Source organism: Camponotus vicinus, unplaced genomic scaffold, assembly GCF_025532165.1.
Source record: "Camponotus vicinus isolate PSW18456_S1 unplaced genomic scaffold, iyCamVici1.0 SCAF_9, whole genome shotgun sequence".
Lineage (NCBI taxonomy): Eukaryota > Metazoa > Arthropoda > Insecta > Hymenoptera > Formicidae > Camponotus > Camponotus vicinus.
In genome coordinates, this window is record NW_028141981.1 from 5,486,243 (window position 1) to 5,509,612 (window position 23,370).

The 23,370-nt window shown below is 32.7% G+C and overlaps 5 protein-coding genes across 11 annotated transcripts; 2 read left to right on the forward strand and 3 right to left on the reverse strand.

Moving 5' to 3' along the window:
- Window positions 1-1,470: 1,470 nt before the first annotated feature.
- Window positions 1,471-5,719, forward strand: LOC145977039 (proclotting enzyme). The gene is made up of 6 exons (XM_083108677.1): window positions 1,471-1,752; window positions 3,104-3,417; window positions 3,692-4,161; window positions 4,336-4,610; window positions 4,887-5,032; window positions 5,327-5,719. Exons 1-6 carry the CDS (start codon window positions 1,620-1,622, stop codon window positions 5,477-5,479), a joined length of 1,491 nt encoding a protein of 496 aa, XP_082964803.1. The 5' UTR covers window positions 1,471-1,619; the 3' UTR covers window positions 5,480-5,719.
- Gwl (serine/threonine-protein kinase greatwall) lies at window positions 5,431-9,566 on the reverse strand. 2 transcript variants are annotated; one of them, XM_083108670.1, is made up of 4 exons: window positions 9,095-9,566; window positions 6,744-8,724; window positions 6,323-6,437; window positions 5,431-5,470 (listed from the first exon to the last, which is right to left on the reverse strand). In XM_083108670.1, exons 1-3 carry the CDS (start codon window positions 9,293-9,295, stop codon window positions 6,391-6,393), a joined length of 2,229 nt encoding a protein of 742 aa, XP_082964796.1. In that variant the 5' UTR covers window positions 9,296-9,566; the 3' UTR covers window positions 5,431-5,470; window positions 6,323-6,390. The 2 variants fall into 2 exon arrangements, with proteins under 2 accessions (XP_082964796.1, XP_082964797.1); XM_083108671.1 differs by having other exon boundaries at window positions 6,298-6,437.
- On the forward strand, window positions 9,348-13,197 carry LOC145977038 (serine/threonine-protein kinase VRK1). 4 transcript variants are annotated; one of them, XM_083108673.1, is made up of 10 exons: window positions 9,349-9,754; window positions 9,841-10,058; window positions 10,446-10,498; window positions 10,578-10,647; window positions 10,741-10,937; window positions 11,036-11,249; window positions 11,325-11,998; window positions 12,121-12,225; window positions 12,345-12,530; window positions 12,622-13,197. In XM_083108673.1, the coding sequence occupies exons 2-9, from the start codon at window positions 9,905-9,907 to the stop codon at window positions 12,483-12,485; spliced, it is 1,608 nt and encodes a 535-aa protein (XP_082964799.1). In that variant the 5' UTR covers window positions 9,349-9,754; window positions 9,841-9,904; the 3' UTR covers window positions 12,486-12,530; window positions 12,622-13,197. The 4 variants fall into 4 exon arrangements, with proteins under 4 accessions (XP_082964800.1, XP_082964799.1, XP_082964798.1 ...); XM_083108674.1 differs by having other exon boundaries at window positions 9,348-9,768; window positions 12,345-13,197; XM_083108672.1 differs by having other exon boundaries at window positions 9,350-9,754; window positions 12,345-13,197.
- On the reverse strand, window positions 12,252-17,909 carry Clbn (Nuclear export mediator factor NEMF homolog Clbn). Of its 3 annotated transcripts, none has more exons than XM_083108669.1 (11): window positions 17,808-17,909; window positions 17,511-17,677; window positions 17,006-17,177; window positions 16,707-16,909; window positions 15,526-16,604; window positions 15,270-15,450; window positions 14,813-15,111; window positions 14,539-14,713; window positions 14,068-14,383; window positions 13,687-13,952; window positions 12,252-13,617 (listed from the first exon to the last, which is right to left on the reverse strand). In XM_083108669.1, exons 2-11 carry the CDS (start codon window positions 17,564-17,566, stop codon window positions 13,419-13,421), a joined length of 2,946 nt encoding a protein of 981 aa, XP_082964795.1. In that variant the 5' UTR covers window positions 17,567-17,677; window positions 17,808-17,909; the 3' UTR covers window positions 12,252-13,418. The 3 variants fall into 3 exon arrangements, with proteins under 3 accessions (XP_082964795.1, XP_082964793.1, XP_082964794.1); XM_083108667.1 differs by having other exon boundaries at window positions 14,539-14,725; window positions 17,808-17,908; XM_083108668.1 differs by lacking the exon at window positions 17,808-17,909 and adding an exon at window positions 17,752-17,767 and having other exon boundaries at window positions 14,539-14,725.
- A 292-nt stretch (window positions 17,910-18,201) lies between these two features.
- On the reverse strand, window positions 18,202-19,255 carry Rps16 (ribosomal protein S16). The gene is made up of 5 exons (XM_083108040.1): window positions 19,178-19,255; window positions 19,037-19,081; window positions 18,824-18,955; window positions 18,482-18,596; window positions 18,202-18,410 (listed from the first exon to the last, which is right to left on the reverse strand). The coding sequence occupies exons 1-5, from the start codon at window positions 19,184-19,186 to the stop codon at window positions 18,265-18,267; spliced, it is 447 nt and encodes a 148-aa protein (XP_082964166.1). The 5' UTR covers window positions 19,187-19,255; the 3' UTR covers window positions 18,202-18,264.
- Window positions 19,256-23,370: the final 4,115 nt, after the last annotated feature.

Genomic DNA, 23,370 nt, shown 5'->3' on the forward strand with positions numbered 1-23,370 from the left:
TTTGGCAGAGTCCGGTTTGGCGAGTCAGATGTTATTCGCTGTCCTTATCGATTATCGAGCCCTCTTTTGCGAGCGACAATAAAAAAAAGAAGTTTTATCTCGTCGAGATGTCGACAGTAAGTGGTTATTAACTGTCCAGTCAAAGAACGCGCGGACTTAAAATCTCTCTTCCTCCCTCCACCCTTTAAAACGCGGTTCGTCGACCTAGGTATCGCAATCTTGACGTATACTTCAAGGTCTTTCGCTCTTAACTCTCCCGTGTAAGATACTGTTTATGCCTCCGCGCATGATCGAAGATCTTGTCCTAGTGGACTGTTTCTAAAGAGGAAGGCTTGCTTACAATATATAAATATAAGTATACAAATATTTGCTTTCGATGAAATATTTTGTGGTTCTATTTATTCGAAACTACAAAGAGGGCATTTTATATATAATAATTTTTCATATTATTAATTTAAGAAATATTTATTTCTTTATATCAAAACGCTTTATATTATATTAGGGTTTACGTAATATTATTAGTTTATTATCAATGTAATTAAATGACTAACGCGAGCAAAATTTAAAAGTATAAAAATTGAAGAATTACAGTAGCTCTTTGGAGTAAACAAAAGATCACGACGAACGTGGGGAAAGACGGTTCTATATTCACTGTTTCTCAGCGGAAGGAAGTGCATAAATACCTATCGTCGAGATAGGCGGGGATCACACGGTAAGCAAGTTCACGGCCGTCCCTTACGTGCAGCCTTCTCTTGCCATCTTCAAGGCCAGGTGCGAAGAATCGTGCTCTCTATGCAAATGCCAATTGCGCAGCATTCAAGTTGGACACGAATCGCGTGATCAAAGACTATCACGTACAATTTACATAATCGATATAACTTAAATTCAGACAAATGTGTGTTATCATGTGTGTATAATATTCGCGATTGATCAGCGGATTAATCGCGAATATTTGTCAAGAAATTATCTCTCGAGTAACACATCAAAATTATGCAAAATAAATACTATTATATGAAGTATTTCACACGTCAATACTATAATTTTTTTTTATGTTATAGATAAAGTATACCAGTGCAGTATTTTTCATCTTCATATAGTAAAATACTTTTTGCAATATACATCCCTCCATATTTTAATAATAATTTGAAATAATTGTTATACAATTTTTTCTTCTTTTAGAAATACAATGGCAGAACATAGATTGCTGAACGTTTTTGTATTGTTCTAATCTTCCTGTAGAATCTCTATTTCGCATCAAATCATAAATAAACCGAAATGATTATTTTGCACATTAGGGAGACCGTGTTTGATCCCTACTGCGCCCTCCGTTGATCCTCTATCCTGCAGCTATAGAGGTGATAAAAGAGCAAGAGAATAAAGGAGCACCTTGTGCGTCGTATCGGAAAGGAGACACAGAGTAACGCCAAGCACTAGAGGGAAGGGCAAGCCCGTTATAAGCTCGAGCAGCGGCTATTCAACAGCTTAGGAGTCGCTCAGGACCCCAGCCGGTATTCGCACGTGGGTCCCAACTAAGTCCCGTGTTCCGCGCATCATTACTCTTCGCGGTGCTGACAACACAGAGTACGAATAATCGGGCACGCAGAAAATCGTCGTTCGCGATGCTGATGCTGGTGTTCGTGGTACAGATAATCGCGACGATCGTACCCGCGGCTGTAGGATCGATATCCAGATCGCTGAACTTCGAATCGAACGATGACATTCATCCGGCGGAGGATACAGTCATTGTCGAAGGTATCAATCTGTTTTGTGTGCACTTCTCGTTTAGATATATAAGTTTATCCGCATTTTCTTGATATATTCGCGTAAACTGTTCCCTGATCTTGGTTAAAAATTATTTCAAAAATTTCATAAGTTGAGTTAATTTCCTTAAAAAATGATGCAGATCAAATTAAGATTAATTTTAAACATCAGCGCAAAGATTTTTAACTGTCATATATAATTTACTTTAATAAAATATACAATAAAATAAGAAGATTTTTTTATATTAAAATTTAAATTAGTGAACTTTTTATATCCAATATTTTATATCCGATATATTTTCATAATTTGATAGCTTTATAAAGGAAAGGATATTTTTAGATGATTAATATTATTCTGAATTTGTTAAAAAAATTGATGTCTCCGTCATTTTCTGCATTACATACATAACTGTTTTGAAAACTTGTTTTTTTCTAAATTATATTATCGAATTATATTATATATTGAATCATTTATTTAAAAAAAAAAAACAATGGCAAGCTATTTCTGTGTGATCTGTTCTGGTCAATGACTCTTAGCATTACCGATTTTTACTCATCGACAATCGCGAAATCCCCAAACAGATCCTTGTATCGGATACTGATTGACGAACAATTCGCATGTACCATACACGGTAACCGGAAGTTCTCCCGGTACGCACAAACCTCACCTTTGACGTGCGTGTACACCTGTGTGTCTCACGTAGGTCAGCGAACTCTGCTGCTAAGTATCTCGATGGAATTCTATTATGTTTCGATGATTCATTGCACAAGATGTTTTTACAGTTTAAAAAAATTTTACAACATTTATATACGATAATTTCTATTTATACGTCTTCCAATAAAATCATAGAAAATTTTTCACTTTCTATTTTTAAACTTACTTTCAATATAAAATTTATTTTCATTTCAGCAATTTAATTTCGTGCAATTCGTGCAATAGGTTCAGATATTTGTGAACATACTTTAATTTTATCAGAACTTTTTTGATATTTAAAAAATCTTCGGGTATATTAAAGCCTTCCGAATTAATACAGCTACATATTAAAGCAAACATTATCGAGTACGTGCTGACATAAACACGCTCGATGCATTTTGATTTTGCGATGGTATAAACGCGACATATGCAGGCATTTAATTGACAGAGAGAAGTAATATATTTGAATAAATATATAAATTTTTAAAATAATGTGTCAGTATATATATATAAATATATACCGACTGATGCCAATAACGTGTCAGAAAGTTTAAAATAAACCGTGATAAATAGATTATATAAAAATATATAGAAAATATATGTAATCTCTTTCCATACAAATAAAAAATTGTAAAAATTTAATTTGCAGCTGCGATTGATCCGGATCAATTCGGAAGAGAAGGACGGGGCATTCTTTGGAACGGAGCCACGACTCGTGAGACCTGTCTAACATCCAAAGGCGAAGTCGGTCGTTGCATGACCTTCAAGGAATGCTATCCATACTTTAAAATCCCGGATCTTGGTGCTTTAGATGGTTGGGTTCTTGGCGTTTACGACACATGCAGCTATATCCGCGAAGATGGGAACCCGAGCTTTGGAATTTGTTGCTCGAATTTACAGCCCTTCATTACACCTCGTCCACCGACCGATAATTGTGATGATTCCATTGTGCAAAATCCGCAAGTAAGACAATTAATATGAAATTCATCCTGATTCCATAAATTTTAATATCGATACGCGACTTTCTTTTATTCGTAGTAACCACTTTCGTTACCGGAAACGTAATTCACGTGATTCGAATTAAAGTCTATTATGAATCAACCTACTAGAAAGCCAATTATCCCTATCTCGATTCGATAATATAATTTCGCATAAAACTATTTTCATTTATTCGGTTCATTTATTATCCCTGCAAATATTTTTTTCGCGTTGTTCATTAGACACTGAATTATTTTAGATAGAGGACAGTGAAAAAAAAGGCCAAGAGCCTGGGATAGCACGCCCTCAGGCTGCTCCTACTTGGCCACCACCGATTCCGACACATCCACCCAATCACACGATACCGCCATTACCAACTCATCCACCCTCGTCTGAGCTACCGACGCACTCCACGACTTCGAAACCGATAACTACGAGCTCAAAAAAACCGGGCGTTGCTACTACATGGCCGACGAAAAAGCCAACCTGGTGGCCAACCTCATCGACCATGACGACTACCAGCAAATCTCCTATCCCCGGCAATAATAATCTATCGCAGTGCGGTGCCAAAAATGGTAATCAAGACCAAGAGCGAATAGTGGGTGGCAAAAATGCTGATCCAGGCGAGTGGCCGTGGATCGCCGCGCTTTTTAATGCTGGTCGTCAATTTTGTGGCGGGTCACTCATCGATGAAACACACATACTCACGGCAGCGCATTGTGTCCTAAAGTAAGTCTAATTCACCTATCAATTTATTTCGTAAATTAAAACAATCAGTATCTCTATGTTAACTAAAAAAATTGATTTATATTTAAAACATTTTTAAAACATAATATTAAGTAATATAAGTAATATTGAAGTAAAATCTGACTCTTTAGCGACAAATACGTTGTAATGTTCCAGTATGAATTCTTGGGACGTCGCGAGATTAACAGTACGTCTCGGTGATTACAATATCAAAACGAATAATGAGGTTCGTCATATTGAAAGACGCGTAAAAAGAGTCGTGAGGCATAAAGGCTTCAATTCACGTACACTTTACAATGACGTCGCAGTTCTCACATTGAGCGAACCTGTGGAATTTACGGGACAAATTCGACCTATCTGTCTTCCTAGTGGATCGCAATTATATCAAGGCAAAACGGCGACAGTTATAGGATGGGGTTCTTTGAGAGAAAGTAAGATTTTTACGCTAATATATCTTTAACTCACTAGTCAGTTCAACGAGCGATCACATTAAAAAATAGATTTTTGTTTTAATTTAGAATAACATGTATGTAATTAACATTCAAGTACTCTATCAAGTACTTTCATTTATACTGTACATGTTATGCAATCGATTTGCATAATTATTTGTAGTACGACCATGTTTAGTATGAGATTATACGCGAGTTAAATCTTTGAAAAATATTTTTTTGTGTGAGAAAAATACACGATACTTAATATTTATTTAGGTGGACCACAACCAGCAATTTTGCAAGAAGTTTCGATACCAGTGTGGTCGAATAGCGAATGCAAATTAAAATATGGAGCAGCAGCACCAGGTGGAATTGTGGACAGTTTTTTGTGCGCTGGTCGTGCCGCTAAAGATTCGTGTTCGGTTTGTACCTCTTATTCACATCTCGTGTAAAATATGGCTATATAATTTTCAGTTTGTAAACTCGAATGCAATTAATTATTAATTAATTTCATTAAGTATGAATTTTTTATTTAATTTTATTAAATAAAATTAATTTGTTCATTAATTAATTTAAGATTATTAATTTTACAAAAATATTGCAAAATATATTTACGATTAGACGACCTTATTTTGCGATAGATGCGGAATATGAGAATATCAATAATTATATTGCAAATTTGATTGTAAAAATTAATGATTATGTTGTACTTACAGGGCGACAGTGGTGGTCCTTTGATGGTTAACGACGGTCGATGGACTCAGGTTGGGATAGTGAGCTGGGGCATAGGATGCGGGAAAGGTCAATACCCTGGCGTATATACAAGGGTAACACATTTCTTGCCATGGATTTACAAAAATCTAAAATAAAAAATACAGGCGTTATACACATTTATCGCTACGTCTCTTTTGCACAGTTGTTGTTTCTTCGACAAAATAAATTGTCGAGGAAACGCAGAATTGATTCCACTCGCTTTGGTGAAAAATGTGATAAAAGAGCTATCATGCCCTAATATAAAACTAGAGCTTTATAGCGGTATTAAAATCTTTTATATAGAAATTATATCATTTCCTTTTTAATTAATAAATTTTAAATTTTGTATCATCGTACCATTTATGTACATTTTTCCTGATTATTAAAAAAAACATTATTCATTTACTATTAATATGTATGAAATGAATGAAAAATCGTTAATTATAAAAGTAGTAACAAAATATTTTGTATTTTACATATATACAGGGTGAGTTTTATTTCGTGTGTCAATCTTTTTATCATGCGGGAGATTATCGACTGCATAATAAATTGATCGGTACATAAATGTCAATTATTTGGACCGACCGTATCAAAGGCTCGAATATAATGTGTAAAATTAAAGCAAATTAAAAGCTGAACTTATGTAATATGGATTTATTATTATTATTATTATTAAAGCTACGTATTTATTATTATTATTATTATTGTACACATTATATTCGAACCTTCGATACGGTCGATCAAAAAAATTGACATTTATGTACCGATCAATTTATTATGCAGTCGATAATCTCCCGCATGATAAAAAGATTGACACACGAAATAAAACTCACCCTGTATATGTATGTATGTATGTATGTATGTATGTATATGTGTGTGTGTGTGTGTGTGTGTGTGTGTGTGTGTGTATGTATATATATATTGCTATACATACAAATATATAAAAAATATAGTTATACATAATAACAGTTTCGGTAGGCATTATAGGCTTCCGTTCCTGCCATGTCTGCATACAATATGTAGAAGGCTACGTATCGCAATTACTTATATTCAATTGTTGCAGAGTATTCCGCGCTGGAAATAGAAATTCTTTTATTAGACCGGTACCATCATACAATAAATGTATAACGTCGTTTAAGAAATAATACCGCGTAAATATCAAAAACACACAATTTTAAGATACTCTTTTCAATAAAAAATTACACAATCGATTCTTCAAATATTATAAAGTAACGATTTTTCTTATAGTATATATTCCAAATTTCAGTCTTTATAAATTAAAATCTTAATCTTTAAAAATTTAAATTTTAATCCTTATATCAATTACGTGGTATTATTTCTGAAAGAGATAGTAACATCGAAGTCGTAGTAATAACGTACCTTGAAAATAGCACGTATCATATTTATCGTCCGGCCGCGGGATGAACGGTGGCATCGCTTTTGACGGCTCGTCCCAGGGAAATTCGTGAAAGAGGGTCATGGCGCGTACTTCCTTTGCCGAGGGTCGTGCCGTTTGTTCCAAGGTGAGAAGTGCATCGATGGCATCAGTTGCTGCTGAGGATAATGCCTCTTCATCCTCTGGCCATGGAACATCGCGCGCAAGAATATTTGCGAATACTGCTTGCGGTGTTTCGTCGTTGAATGGTGGCAGACCCGTGCAAAACTCATATAAGCATACGCCTAACGCCCACCAGTCAACAGCCGGTCCGTGACCCTGTCTGAGCAGCAATTCCGGAGCGAGATAATCAGGCGTACCGAGTATGCGATCGTCTGATCTGTTGGTGCCAGTTTGACCGCCTCTTCGCACAGACTTGGGCGTTTTGTAAGGCGTGTAACAATTACCCGAAGTCGCAGGTGTCTTGATGGGCGAGATACCCTGGGGCTCACTATGATTTTCGGATGTATTGTTCAGATCCGTATGTAGGTCGGGCACGGAATGCGAAGTGGACGGCGGCAGGCGAAATCTCGTCTTTATTAAAGCCCTTGCATCCTCCTCTTCTTGTGGCTTTTGTGATTTCTCATCGCAATTTCTTCGTCTAGCAGAGGATACTGGTGTACTAAAAGCTACTCTACCCGTAGATCCGCTTTCCTGCTCGATATTCTGATTCGGTGTCCTACTCCCATCGTTATTTGTCAAGCCGATAGTAATGTCCACTGTTTTATTATATACCGAGGTATCATCGATCATAGGACTTGCGCAAGAAAATAAGGGATCGCGATTATTTCTCTTGGGTGTTTTGTCGACGTCCAGATCCATCGCGTCGATCTCGCATGTTAAGCCAGTCGTTGCACATGCATCGCCCCGCTTTCTCTTCGACCCCCGAACTCGATTCCTGAATGAATTCATACAAGTGCTTACTGGACTGGTGGTATGTACAGGAGATCGCTGTTGCGATTTTTCTGCCTCTAGTGTAGATTCGTCGGCCTCCTCTTCCTCCTCCACTATATCTTGATTGCCTAGTGGGGCCGAGGATGACGCTTCGCAAGTATAATAGCTGCTAGAACTATCCGGACCGTCTTCGTGCTTTTTAATAGTGGCTTCGTCTTCTTCCACATTACTGTGTTCTTCATTACTTTGTTCGAAATGCAGATCTTCCGCCGATTGAAAAGGTGTGACACCAGATATTCGAGAATAATCTCCGGATGCAACAGAAGAAATGACTGAATTTGGTGACATATGTCCTCCAAATTTAGTGCAGTTTTTTTGCAATGTAGAGAGTAAATTCATGGCTGGTGTGCTTCTGTCGCTGAGATTCGATTCGCTCGTAGACTTTTGACCGGAACCGAATGACAAATGGGACGTCAACGAGAGTAACTGGCCGGGTGTCCTAGTGCATAAACTGGGAGTCGTCGGATTTACTAAATCTGATATTTCGAGATCCCTATGCAAGGATGATATCTTACTGAGCCCAAAATCTGTAAGTTTCACATGTCCTTCGCGCGACAGAAGCATATTATCTGGCTTTAGATCCCTATGTACAATGCCATGTGAATGAAGATACTCCAATGCTAGGCATACCTCTGCGATATAAAATGCCGCCATGGGTTCCTCAAAGAAGCCATAAACGCCGATCAGGCTCTTGAGATCACCGCCCACCATATATTCCATGACTAGATAGACACTACTGACAGATTGCAGTGAATAAAAGAGTTGCACGCAATATGGACTATGAATCACAGCAAGTGCATTGCGTTCAATCACTACTTGCGATGCCATATTCTTATTTATCATCTCATTCTTTTTCATCACTTTAAGCGCATATACTTGCTCAGGATTAGATTTTTTGTATCCTAAAAACACTTTACCAAATGCTCCTCTGCTTATTGGCTTCACTATCTTAAAATCCTGTATATCTGGTACCTAGCAAAGGAAAACAATGATATAACATAAATTAAACAAAGTAGCATATTTCTATAAATATTTGTAACAAACTAAGTAGGTTCTACTTCAATGTAAAATATACTATTTATATTGTACCAATGCAATTTAATCAATTTATCTTGCTCTAACAATATATTAATAGTATTATCAATAATTCTGTAATCAATATCATAGAAGAGAGTATACTTTAATTTTATATAAACTAAAATTTATCTATTTTATTTCTTGCTCTAACAACTTCTTACAATACGCTATTTAAAAATATGTATATTTAAACATTTTAGGGATAACTAATGCTTGATTCCGGAAAGACTCAGTCTTATTAGAGATGAAAAAAACGAGCCCTTACCTTTGTAGTAGGATTAACAATTTTGGAAATGGTATTGAAAATAGAATTGTCGATGTATCTCTCGGATTGTTGCGGTGTACGCTCCCCATTATGATGCTCCGTGTCATTGTTATCCTTGCAGAACGTTTCGATGTCTGGCTCATTGATACGATTGTTCTCATCTGAACTGGATTTCGGTGAATCGGACGTCGTTTCTTCCATTAAAAAAAAAGTAAATAAAAAAAAAGAGGAAGAAGAGATTCGCGACGAATGTAACCTAAATTCCCGGGGCGCGCGAATCCCAACAATAATTTCCAACGAATCTATTCCTTCGCGTGGCGTCTCATAAAATTCGCTATCGTATCGCTAGTCGCGCGACTCTGATCATAATTTTTTCTCGTTTTATTTGGCGAGCAAAATTCGAAAGCCGGTTGACATCTTTCAACATCACGCACATACACACATACACACATTCCGTACACGCGCGCGCACACAACATCGGCCAATTTCAGGGTGGTGACCTGTCATGCTCGGCAACGTAAATCTAGAGAGATGGAAAAAATGGCGCTTATAGTTATTTTAGGATTGGCCGATTGGCTACACGAATCATTTAAACTTTGCTGCCAAATTCTGACGGTTGCCTGTAATCGCATGTCGTCTCGTGCCTCGGAACAATAGCAGGTACATACATACAAGTGGATATCGTTCTTTTATTAACGCATTGTTTTTCATTGCACAATGTACATTTTAATCGGAATCTATTACAGGAAACAATTACGTCGTCATAGATCTTAATCATAGTTTTCTGCGATATTTGGATTTGACTTCGCGATGGCAGCGAAAAATGTGAAGAGACCGAAGAAAAAAGGCGGTTATTTAATGCCCGATCCGATATCGGCCGGAGAGATTCTCACGGATATGTCCAAAGGCCAATGGATCCTTGGCAAATCGATTGGCGTCGGAGGTTTTGGAGAGGTTTACTCTGGTACTTAATGAAATTCTGTTGCTATTACATTTGGAATTGTTCGTTTGCTGCAAACTGAACCATTGCACACTCCGTTGTTTATACGCATTATTTTGAACAAAACAGTAAAATATTTAAAAACATAAATATAATTAAGCAAGAAAGAATCAACATAATTGTCCTTTTGCAAAAATTTTACACGACAAATTCTGTATGCATGGTTACATGTACATTTGTCAGAGATGGATAAAAATTTGAATTTGACTCTGTCTTGCGTAAGTGAACATAAGTTCACTCTATTGCATTTGATTCTTTTATATGATGTTATTTATCAATTTATATTCTAATACATAAATATTTTAATTATTATGTATTGTGTGATTAATTCTCCAATGATATTAATTACAGCGGCACCTTATTCTGGAAAACTCCCCAAAGATTATTCTAATGTTATAAAAATCGTTAGTATTATACTTCTTTATATTTGTTATACTTAATTTTAATTTTATATCCATATTTTTTTAAAATTGAATTTATTAGGAACCACATGGAAATGGCCCATTATTCGTAGAAATGCATTTTTATATGAGAAACTGTAAACCAGATGAGAGTAAGCTTAAAAAAGGATTTCTATTATGAAGAACATTTATTACTCGAAATAACAAAATGTTTGAAAGATAAACATATCACAGTATATTTTTAGTTGATAGTTGGCAGAGAAAAAAGAAACTTGTTGCACTTGGAATGCCTAAATATATTGCATCTGGAAGTCACGAATATAAAAACATAAAATATCGGTTTTTGGTAATAAATCGGTACGGAAAGGATTTATGGAAAGTATTTGAGGAAAATAATAAACACTTTGCAGAACATATAGTATATAAACTAGCTTTACAAATAGTAAGACAATTATAAAAGGAAATAATTGTATGCAATTTATTATTTGTTATATTTTAATAATTGATAATTTATATTGTGTTATTTTAATAAATTTCTAGATAGATATATTGGAATATATTCATCACAAGAACTATGTCCATGCTGATATTAAAGGTGAAAATTTGCTACTAGATTTAAATTCCTATGATCAAATCTACTTGGTCGACTTTGGTTTAGCATCTCGCTGTACAACAAGCACTGAATTAAAAATAGATCCGAAAAAGGCACATAATGGCACTTTACAGTACACAAGTAGAGATGCCCATATGGGAGGTAAGAGAGAGAATTAGAAACTTAAAAAAAATAATTCTGATACTTAAGGCAATTTATTATTTTTTTTTCCTTTAGTACCAACACAGCGTGGTGATATTGAAATCTTGTATTATAATATGATTCTGTGGTTATGTGGTTCACTACCATGGGAAAAATTACTTGATCCAGTTACTGTTCAAAAAGAAAAAGAAAAAGCTTTCAAAAACATAGACAATTTTCTAGAAAAGTGTTTTCATGGATCAATTCCACAGGCTGTGCATAAATTTATGACTTTATTGGCTAGCGTTAAATTTAATGAAATGCCACCTTATGAAAAATTTAAAGAAATATTAATAGCTGATTTAAAGAAATTAGGTTATAAATCAGATGGTAAATTAAGATTAAATATTGGCACATCGATTGAAAATCCTTCTAAATCTACTCCACAAAAAATTAAAAAATCTGCAAATGGAGTCAGAAAAAGTCCTCGTATGAAACATATGGAGACTGTGAATCCTATGAGAAATCCAAGAGAAAGTACTATAGGTGTTGTAATTGATAAAAAACGTTGTAATAGAAGAGATATTGAGAAAGCATTAAATGATATGGATTCTGATGATGAATATGATATCCAAATTCTTAAAAAAGCAAAAAAGATAAAATCCAGTAAAAAAATTAATAAAATTACGGATGAAACAGTTCCATTATATAATAAAGCAGAGAACCAAAATAATTGCAAGGATGATTCTGGAGATGATTCTGAAATTATGGTAATTATGACAATCTGAAAAATAAATAGATATGAAACTTTTCAGTTTAATTTTATAATTTGACCAATATTATTTTAAATTTAATTTTATTGTCATCATAATAGTTATTTTTACTATTATAGCCCTTATCAAAACGTCTAAATAAAACGCGACGGAGAAAGCCAGCTGTAAGTAAAACAAAACGAAAGATTAAGTTGGATGATTCGGAAACCACTTCTGAAACCGAGGTAATAAAATTTGTGCATTTAATCAATAAAATACAAAATAATTTATTTTTTAATTCAGATGAAAATTATACATGATTAAACATAAAAAAGATGTTTAATATTTTTCAATATGTCATTAGGTTGTATCAAAAGGAACAAAGTCAAGACCTGCTACTACCTTTAGGGATAAAGTAACTACCACGAATAGATTGCATTCAAATAAAGCAATATCCAAAGTTGATACTGAAATTCAATCTGATGAAGATATATTTGATACTTAGTCTCATGGACAATAATATAATTGTGATATACTACAAAAAATACCTGTAATTATGTATCTTGCATTTCATTATATATATTTTTGTACATCGTCTTTTATGCTATACTTGACATTAATTACAGCATTATTTACTACAGGTTGATCATGTTACAAGATTAGTTCAAATTTCTTTTGTGTAAATATATATATGAATAACTTTCAAACACGAATACAGTTTAGGTTAAACTTGTTATTGGAACAATTATAAAAATTTACTATTTTGATATAATAAAATATTGAATCCATATTTTTGAATAATATGTTGAGAAAGTATGTGTATAGGACTTTGATAAATTTCTGAGTTATAGTTTGTGTTCACATAAATTATAGTTTGCAAAACTGTTTTGATTTATTGAGCTATTTGTTGGAGTAAAAAATGAAGAAATGTTTCTATTTTCAGAAAGATAAAAAATGATTTTATTACTAAAATGAATATAGTATTATAAAGCTGCAAGTAACTTTAAAAATTGTTATATATATTTACATATTAGATACTATGTTCACAAATATAATATTTATACTATATTCATAAATATATTTAAATTGAATTTATATTTATTAATAGTAAATATGTAACACAAAATGTACACATATGTACACAAAAAAATTCTATTGTTATAATTGCTATACATAATACTTTCACAAGTCGACCCATTTTCAAAAAAAAGAAGAAATGATTATTTCAAGTCTTAATTATACTATAATTTTTTTATCAATTAATATTCATTAAATATTGTTTCAATGAAATATCAAAGAATCTATAGTTGAAAGATCTCTAAAATTATAAAAGATGTGTTATTTCCGAAACATTCTTAAATTTTGTACGCTGCAAACAATTAAAAGGAATTCTCAATTAAATATCTGAATTAAAATTAGAACATTTTAAGCCAAGTAATTATTTTTTTAATTTTTGAATTTGAGGGGCGCTTATTTTCACTTTTCCAGGTATATTTCTAGCTATTGTCTCATCTTTAATTGCCTTTAACAGGTCCTTTTCTCGCGAAGAAATTTCTTTGTCTCTGAGAAATACAGCCATAGCTGTTTTGGCAGCTTTACCTCTTCTTCCAATACCGGGAGTTAATTTCACTTTAAATCTGAAATAAATATTGCAATTTATTGTAAGAAATTATTTTATCCATTTTTTATACCAATAATTGTCTTACTTGTAATTTTGTAAAGTATTATAAGGCGCAACTACAGGTACAGCAAACAATAATTCATCTTCTGAGAAAGGTTTTCCTGTTAATTGATCAAGCATATCAACTTCAGGAATTGGACCTGCATCTTCATCATCAATGTTATCTATGCTTTGCATGGATTGCAATGAAACGTTTGGTTTTGAAATAGTCTTCTTTTTGCCTTGTTGTTTTGGACCTGATGGATCTTTAACTTTATTTTTTCTTTTGTCTTCTTTAGCTGCACCTGCCGACTGAGTAAAAATGGAAAAGTAAAGATATATATGTTAGATTATATAAATAAATTTGTAACACACACACACACACACACATAAATATGTGACAAAATTGAAAGTAAAAAAATAGAACCTGCAAGACGAGCATTGAAAGTCGTCTGTCTTCTTCATCTTGATCTTTGTATTTCTCTTTCATTTTCTTTAGTTTTCCCTTTTGTCCTCGTTTAAAGACAGGTTGCTCCTTTTTTTTGTTATGTTCATTTTTGTCATTTTTTTCCATCTTTTCTATTTCTTCTATTAAATGTTCTTTTTGTTTTGCTTTCGTATATTTCTCTTTAGTTGATGTATTTATCATAACAGGTTTATCATCTCCTAAATAAACTACATTTTCTTCTGTATCCTTTTGCATTTGTATTAAAGGTTGATTGTTATCAACATGTAGTTTTACCCTATTTTATGTAAGAATAGCTCATATAATATATATCAATTAATTTTAGATATAGAAAATTAAAAGTCTTATCAGTTTAATTTATAAAAGTTATTTATAAAAGTTCAAATATTCAAAGTTTCAAAGTTCAATATTCAAAGTTTTATATTAACTTACTTTGGGCCTGAAAGATCAATTTTAATTTGTGTATCGGGAAATTTATATTTTACATCTTTATCGTCTTCTTGACATGAATCTTCATTAGTATTATTTTTTGTACATGATTCTGATTTTTCCTGATCTTCTGTTAAATGATCCTCCTCTTGAATTGGCTTTAACATATCTTTATTTTCTAAATTTTCATCTAATAAAAGTCGTGTGTCATTAAAAATATATTAACAATAGTAATAATTTTTTTATTAAATATTAAGTAATTTATTGCATTATTTACCTTCATCTGAATCATCTTCTATTTCTATCTCTTTATCATCTTCAATTATTGAATCTTTTTCACTTTCTTCATCTATAGTTTTAACTCTTCTCTCATTTTTATGTCGTTCTATCGAACTTTCTTCCAGACGAAACATGATGCCCAATCCCATGATTAACTGACTTTGTGTGAGGTAATTTTTCTTTCCACGTATCATGAAAGATCCAGTAGTAAGGTATTCTCCAGTAGGTGCACTCTTCGATACTTGATCATGATGCACCCACCATGCACTAGCTATTACTTTGGAATCCCAGGCTATACTATAAATATAAGTGGAATATTAATCAATTATAGATATAATTATCATAATATAATAATATAATGATATGAAATAATACTCTGAAAGGAACATATATAGGCATATATAAATTTAAAGATTATAATTGAAAAAATAAAAAGTCAACATGACTTTATATACCTGTATGCAACAGCCATTGTACCAGCCTCTGCTAATGATTTAGGTGGAACAGGATCACCACTGGGATTTTTTATTACGACAGAACTGGCACCAGTTAAATCTGCATGAACATATAAGTCTCCTGCCTTTAGATATCTTTTCACTATTAATTCATTCTGCTGCTGATCTCTTCCTCCTATTACTGTATAAATGTTTATATATATTAGAATTTATAAAATTTTAACCTAAGTTTGCTGAAAAAAAGAAAAAAGATTACCTAAATAATTTTCAGATGTAATAAACCAATAGAATTTTTCAAACCAATAAGTTTTTCTTAATTTGTTAATTGTATGTATAGTTTGAACTTCTTTCAATGTTTGCTTCGTCTTTTTTTCTGCCGATTTTAAAGCTTTTCCTTGGGATTCTATTGTTTTTTGATGCTTCCTAGCGGCTGACTTTTTTTGACTATAATAATTTTTAGCATTACTAAATGCTGTATATGCTAAATCTATATCAATGAGCATAGGCTTAAGTTCAGATTCTTCGTCACTATCTTCATAAGGATCATGTAACAGCAAAGTAATGTGATTTGTTTCCAATTTTAATTGTTTTATAGCAGAAGCAACAGGATCGCCTATGACCTGAGCTTCCTTCAATAGAATTTGAATATCCGGCCAAGACATCTGATTTGCCAAGGCACTTTGTATGGCTAGTATAGCATTATCTACTAAAACTTGATTTCTTGAAATTAATTCTGCTTTTTGCTTATCTAATTCCTGTGACTTTTCCAATGTAATCAATCTCTGATCATGATCTTTCTTTACTCTCTCTAGTTTTTGTAAGGCTTCTCTTTCCTGTTGTAAGACCTTTAAATCTAGTTTTTGTCCTTCCATTGTAGAAAAATATTCGTCCACTGCAACATCAAAAGAATCAAATTCTTTGTATGGTTGATTCTTGTATTGCTCAAACAAGAAAGGATGAAATTCAATATTAGCAAATATGAAATCTTCCTTGCCATCTTGAGTCACTTTTGCTTCTTTCTTCTGAATAATATAGCCTTTTGAAATATTCTTCTTTGCATAATCCATGATATTATCTGCATCCTCAAGTGCTAGAATTAATTTTGGCATATCTTTAGTAACATGAAAATCTTTACCAATTTTGCAACCAAGAGTAAATCCAGCTTTAAGTAAAACATGATCAATCACAGCTGAACCAAATTCTAATAATGGATTCAACACTTTTTTAAGATTATCTCCTTCTTTAGCTTTTTGAATATGTTCATGAATTATATTTATAGGTGGCATTGTTGTGGAATGTGCTCTGTCTAATGGATATTTCTCTCTCACTGCAAATCTAAATATTATATGATTTTATTGATATTTTATATAATCACATATAATCTAGATTGTATATATACACACACACAAATAATATATATATCTTGTGCATATTTACCTAATCTTATCTCCTTCTGTGTGAGGTCTTAAGACATATAAAATTACCATTTCATAGTCAGTGAGAATTATATTACCACGATCATACACTTCTAAGATTATATGATATGCAGCCTCGCCACTTCCAAATTGTAAATTTATTATTCGATCCATACCAACTTGAGTAAGACTCTCCAACCTTTTATTTTTAAGATGTTTGCGCATCTGTACGTAAAATTATATTGATTGTAAGACATATTTTTGTCATCATATATGTGATATTGAAATTATTTTGTACAATTCAAAATGATTTTTATTTACCTTCATGGAGAAACCTGAAGGGGCTACATTTTTTGGCCATTCAAAATTCGTCGTATGCAGTCTATTACCAGATTCAAGTAAAAGAACGCATTTTTCTTCGCTACGTTGAAAGCGTATGAGATACGTACGATGATCTATATCGTATATTTGATTGACACGCATGCCAATAAGTCTAAAAATATTTACATGAGCGTAAAATAATTTACATAATATAATTTTTAAGTTCGAAATATTCATGTTAAATTTATATTCGAAACGACTTATATTACATTTTAATATCGAAACATTTATCAACATTTATTTAATAAATAACAGTGCAATTGAAAATTTAACAAGTATGACATAATATTTATTTAAATTAAATAAGGTAGCGTATAATTTTGTACTTTCTATAACTAAATTCTAAATTTCTAAATTTATTCTAAGTTTTGAAAGATTAAATACGTGTATTTTTAATTATAACCTCTCATCCTATAAAATTCGAAATAGGAAGCCTTTTACTTACTTTTGCAATTCAGTAACCGAACATACAAGATCATATGTGTTAAATCGTGTCTTCATTTTTAGGCAGATTTGACTATCCCTTAGAAAAACTAAAAATCAATGACAGCTTGGATGCTATTCTGCTAACTTACACAATATGATGTTACACGCACTAGAGTAGATTCGCATCTGATAAATGATAAGCAAATATTACATCAATCTTCAAATCAATTTATCAAAACCTTGTGCAAAATTGTTATCACATTCTTATCTGATTTATAGCCTCTTAATTGTTATATTTTATTCAAATTATACACACGTTTTTTTCTCTCTTTAAAGTATGTAAATATAATAATATAATAAGCTCATTTTAAATATGGAAAACATGTAATAGAAAAGTCCAATATTTAAAAAAAATTATTTTACAAACAAAATTGTCACTATAAAATAATTAAAATAAAAAATAAAGCAGAATTATGTATCCTAAAATTTTATTAATTCTAATTTATATAAACATATAAATGATTGGAGAAAGAAGTTAAAAACAAAAGAAATTAATAATGTACACTTTCTCACTTAATTATATAAAATATAAATAAGTTGAAAGTTGAGTTTTATAGAAATACATTACAAAATTTATTTCATAACTGTATTAAAAATTTTAAAGGAAATACATGAGGAAACACATGAAGAAAGAAAATACAACATATATATAGATTTTAAGTTTTTTTTTTATTCAATAATATGAATAAAATGTAATGTAAAATTTGCGGACATTAACGATAAGATTTCTGGTATCGTGCTCTGGCACCTGGACCACCAAACTTCTTTGGCTCGCACCTCCTTGGATCAGCAACGAGAAGAGTACGGTCATATTGGATAAGAATATCCTTTACTTCCTTTTTACTTGCTTCATCAACATCTATAACACAATCATCAAATCAGAACTTAATAAACTCTCAATAATCAAGTAATCAATATTAATATATTTACATTTTTGATAATACGCAACAAGAGCTTTAGAAATAGCTTGACGAATGGCGTAGATTTGTGCAACGTGACCACCACCGCTTACTCTCACCCTGATGTCAACTCCGGAAAACTTTTCCTGAAATACAAATATATGAAAAAGTTATATCTTGTACTTGTATTAAAAAAACAAGTTTATTCTCAAAATTTGTTCTGTTTCTAGTCATGAATCATTATTTTTAGGAAAATAAAGATCGTAAATATTAATTTCGACTACAAGTAGAGACAATATATAAATTTCTAAGAACTTGCATTAATTTTAAAAATTTCTATCTATACTCTTGCATTATACTAATCGTTGCTCACTTTTCCTAACAGTAGGATAGGTTCCTGCAACTTGTACTGCAGCACGCGGGGTTCCACTAGCTCCAGCGGCCGGCCGTTGACGCGGAGATTTCCACGACCTCGTTTGCAATATGCGACTGCGGTCGCGCTTTTCTATCACATAGAAAAAGCCGCATAAGTACGCGAACGTAAGTACGAGACACGCGCAAATTTAACCTCACTTTCACAGCTTACCTTACGTCCGAAGACCTGTACGGAATGGATAGGTTCTTTTTGTTTCTGAAAAGAAAATTAAATGTTAGTTTTTTTTCCGATCAATGTTTCTTTTTATTGAAACAATATTGCAGTCGGTAATAATTAAAAAAAAAAAATTACCTTCTGCATCTTGACGACCCGACAACACGTTGGATGAACAGGAACAGAAAGGAAATTGGTCGTACGCCATGTGCAATGTTTTCATCGATATGACTACGTTGATCAAGCGAGATATTATTTAATCGCGAAATAATCATTTCCGATAGAATAAATATATAGTTCGTCCGCCTTTTTGTTGCATTGAAATTTTTAACGATTCTAATAATTAAAAGATCGAATTATAATAATATAATTAGCCTTTTCCGATTCTTCTTAATTTTGTTTTATTTTTTAATTTTTGTTAATTAAATGTAATATTGCATTTTTCATAAAGTTATCACAGATATATTTGAGTACAAATGCGAGAAACATTGTTACTACATTTCAAATGAATATAAATAACACGTAAAATCTTTACAAAAGCTTTCTTACAATTTGAATTTGGCGCCGTTTTTATAGTGACGCCATACTTGATACTTACGCGCGCATCCGGGATCAAGTAAAATCGCGCGTTCCAGATTTCTCGCGTTTTTATTTGTGTAAAGTGAATTCGGACGAGCAAATTAATATCGGGAGTGCCAAATTAAGTGCCGTTGTGATTCGTTAATTAATCAGTAACAAGTCATATTCATTCGAGTGTATATAATTCAAGAATGTGCTGTTTTTCATCTTTTGCAAAAATGTCCAAAGGTAAGATGCAGATATATTATGTGTCTAAATATTATTTTTATAATTTTATCTGCTATCGCTTTGAAAAATGACGGCAAAAACTATTCAAAATCGCTATTTTATGCGAGTTTAATAAGAGAGATACGATGCAAAATATTTTATAGAGAAAGCAAAAATGAAAATAAAATGTTGGCAGATTGCAAATTAATTAACCAATTAAGCATAACGATTAAATACAATGAATCATGATTTTATTTGTTATATAATAATATCTACAATAAAAATACCATATCGTTTGAAAAACAATTTTCGTTACAATTATACAGTAATTTTATATAATAATATTTAGGTTTTCGTTCCAAATAAGATGTAGCGATGAACATACACCTCGCGCAGTGGGAGTGAGAAAATACATTTTTTTTGTTGTAAATTCCGCATTGTGGTTTCTTCACTCAGTGTGCGTGTACGTATTTTTATGTGTATGTATGTGTGTGTGTGTGTGCATGTGTGCACGTGTGTACGCGTGTCTTTTTTTTCTCTGTCAAGTGTCAATTTCTTTGCCACACAAACACCCGAGATGACACTACGCGTTTAACCGCGTTGCATTATTATTCCTTCTTATCATTTTTTTGCCTGCTCGTCTCATCTTTTTCTGTCTCATATTTACTTTATATCTTGAAAAAAAGAGGAGTTTTGTTGGAGAGGAAGCGAGCGTGCCGTCTCGAGTGTCTCGCTTGTTTCTCGCCTGTGCCTCATGCACGCAATTCTTTCTTCCTTTCCTTCTCTTAGTATATGTGCGGAGAGTGTGTTGTAGAAAGTGTTGGACTATAGAGCGGTCCAACTTTTCACCGAGAGGTCGGCTTTGCATGGCGCGGATATAATATATCCCCGAATAGTCTCTAAATTAACTACACTTAATAGTTAATAGTACCGTAATGTCATCTCAATATATATATCATTGTATTAGTTTTATCATAATATATAGAAAATACATATAACAATTATTTAAATGACTCACAATCAATCATCTTGCCATAACGCGCGTATACGACGAGCACGTGCACGCGGCGCTCGTGCGCGTATACGCGTCTATGTGCGCGTATGCGTGTATATATATATATTTTTTTTATCTATATATATATATATATATATTTATATATATTATCGGTGTGTTAATTACATGATATTTTTACACTCGTCGTACAGAGGGAGAAAAAGAATGGCGCGGAGGCTCGAGAGGGTGGGTATGGGGCAGAAAAGAAATAGATCTCTCACACATTTACATTGTCTCTTCGCTCATACTAGTGCTAGTTTAAAAGGAAATTCATCGAAACCTAGTCGATATCTTACAAACATTTTGTCTATCTTGTACTGTAGTACGTATCCTTGCGTTTAGCGAACATTGTCTCGTCATACGTGTGTCTTTTGGCTGGCATTTTGCCGCGCCACTGATAGCCTCTTCTATTTGATTAAATTTTTTTCTCTCTTTTCAATTTTTCCCGTTTGATTTGCCTGACTTTCTCGTTGAATTCGATGTATCATCCGCATTTTCTACGCGTATAATTCTGTGCTTTGTAATGTGTACGCCTTTTCAAGACTTGACACATGAAAACTTGTAATATGTGTGCGTATTTGTTTGTATGTACTTGTACATATACGCGTATTTTTATATGGACATATAGACGTCGGAAGAGAGAGAAAGATTGTCTTTATGGTTTTTAGCAATGAGATTTTAACGCACGAAATAATTTTTATATAGCGACAGCGGATGAATCGGATAAATTTCAAAACACTTATTTAGGTATAAAAGTATACATATTGTTGGGTATAAGAGTAATTGCTATCTAGCAAACCGTAATTAAAGTAAATTGAAATAAATAAAAGAGAAATTGATGAACGAGTTATTTACTTTGAAGTATTCGCTCTCCGATCCTGTTCACCTGCTATATATCTTTTTTACTAACATTTCTATTTTGATTTAGCGATTTTCTTTTTACAATTTTTTAATTGTTATATTATAATACAGAATAAAATTGACAATTCTTCTCTCTCTTTCTTTCCTCATACTTTTAATATTATTTTGAAAGAGATGTCACGAAAATAGCTTCGTTATTTTCATGATTTTTCCTATTTGTTAATATTAAAATTAACTTCAGGGTCGCCTTTATATTTACATATTTTGCAGATAATCATTATTATGCGTTATAAAAGCTATTATTTGTATTTAAAATCATTTCGCATAAAAAATGTTATCTTCTTTTATAATAGTATACCACGTATATTTTTGTATTGTATTGTAAGAAACATCATTAAGAAAGGCAATATATGTATATATAATTTGATTTAATAAATCGTATGTGTAAAATTTCGCAAAATTAATAAGGAATATACAAAATATCCTTACGTTTTGATTTTCGCTTTGATTATTATTTTCATAATCGACGAAAGACGACCCTGAAAGAAATCATTTCTCATGATAATTTGTCCTCCGAAAAGATGAACCGCAAGTTTAAATAAGATCAAAAATTTTCCATAAACTGTGCATTTAGTATTCGATCGAAACCGCAGATTTATTTACGATTCTTACATCAACGGCTCTCAAAATTTTCGTCTCATGATAGAATAAATATAGCGCAATTGTTAAAAATCTCTGAAGGTTTCGATTAACAATGAAATTCATGAGAAGACTCGTTCGTGTCTCAGCTCTTTTCCCAGTCGCGGGTAATAAGCCAAAAGTATATCTAAATTCATCTACAACTTCTAATTAAAGAGAGGAGGGATACGAAATTTCTAAAGCCCCCCACCGATTAAAATGCTCCAAAAGATGTCTTCTTTTTTTTCTTTTTAAATTTTTTTTGACACTATATTGAGCGGAGAGGTATTGCTATATGGTTGTCAAGAAGAATCATGTCGTATTGATATGTCAGACGTTCGTATCTCGCCCCTTTGTTTTTCTTTTCGTGTTGCTCCATCACTCTCTCGCTTTCTCTCGCTCTCGCACGCACTCGTACAACGCGATCCTTTAGCCCCTTTTTATTTAACGTTTTTCACCCGCGTCGTGCTTTTCCATTTTCAATGTGCGTGAAAAGGGACGCGTGAGAAGAAAAACAAATGATACAACTGTTAAACGGATAGGAAGTTCTCCTCTCTGCTGTAGGGCTGGACGTACATACGCTCATTTTATAATCTACGAGGAAAGTGTGAAGGAGAAAGGGATCCTCTTACAATTTTATATACACGCACGAGGTCGGGGATACAAAAGTAAACGACATCGAGCACGACAGCAACACACCGACCGATTTATGCAGATTGCGAGACCCATTCTTGACATACATAAAAATATGCGCGAACACCTTTGACAATCATAAATATATATATGTATATATACATTTATATTATTATGTACAACTTACGGCGCGGAAAGATTGCTCAGAGAGTCAAGGGGAAATCGGCGTATCTTTTCAAGAAAATATTCGTCCAGCCCAGCGAGGGGATCCGATTAAAAGGATAAATTTCTTCGGGTTTTCAGGCCTCTCGTCTGCAAA

Coding starts and splice junctions, on each gene's coding strand:
- Rps16 (XM_083108040.1), bottom strand. Junction 18,956..19,036: donor TACAGGTCTTCGGACGTAAG/GTAAGCTGTGAA, acceptor TCTATGTGATAG/AAAAGCGCGACCGCAGTCGC. Junction 18,411..18,481: donor TGTTGCGTATTATCAAAAAT/GTAAATATATTA, acceptor ATTGTGTTATAG/ATGTTGATGAAGCAAGTAAA.
- Clbn (XM_083108667.1), bottom strand. CDS start 17,566: ATGAAGACACGATTTAACACATATGATCTTGTATGTTCGGTTACTGAA. Junction 17,178..17,510: donor TCGGTTACTGAATTGCAAAA/GTAAGTAAAAGG, acceptor AAATATTTTTAG/ACTTATTGGCATGCGTGTCA. Junction 14,384..14,538: donor ATTGATCTTTCAGGCCCAAA/GTAAGTTAATAT, acceptor TACATAAAATAG/GGTAAAACTACATGTTGATA.
- Gwl (XM_083108670.1), bottom strand. CDS start 9,295: ATGGAAGAAACGACGTCCGATTCACCGAAATCCAGTTCAGATGAGAAC. Junction 8,725..9,094: donor TTGTTAATCCTACTACAAAG/GTAAGGGCTCGT, acceptor TTCCTTTGCTAG/GTACCAGATATACAGGATTT. Junction 6,438..6,743: donor TGATACGTGCTATTTTCAAG/GTACGTTATTAC, acceptor TTCTATTTCCAG/CGCGGAATACTCTGCAACAA.
- LOC145977039 (XM_083108677.1), top strand. CDS start 1,620: ATGCTGATGCTGGTGTTCGTGGTACAGATAATCGCGACGATCGTACCC. Junction 3,418..3,691: donor CCATTGTGCAAAATCCGCAA/GTAAGACAATTA, acceptor GAATTATTTTAG/ATAGAGGACAGTGAAAAAAA. Junction 4,162..4,335: donor GCAGCGCATTGTGTCCTAAA/GTAAGTCTAATT, acceptor GTAATGTTCCAG/TATGAATTCTTGGGACGTCG.
- LOC145977038 (XM_083108674.1), top strand. CDS start 9,905: ATGGCAGCGAAAAATGTGAAGAGACCGAAGAAAAAAGGCGGTTATTTA. Junction 10,499..10,577: donor ATTCTAATGTTATAAAAATC/GTTAGTATTATA, acceptor TGAATTTATTAG/GAACCACATGGAAATGGCCC. Junction 12,226..12,344: donor AAACCACTTCTGAAACCGAG/GTAATAAAATTT, acceptor ATATGTCATTAG/GTTGTATCAAAAGGAACAAA.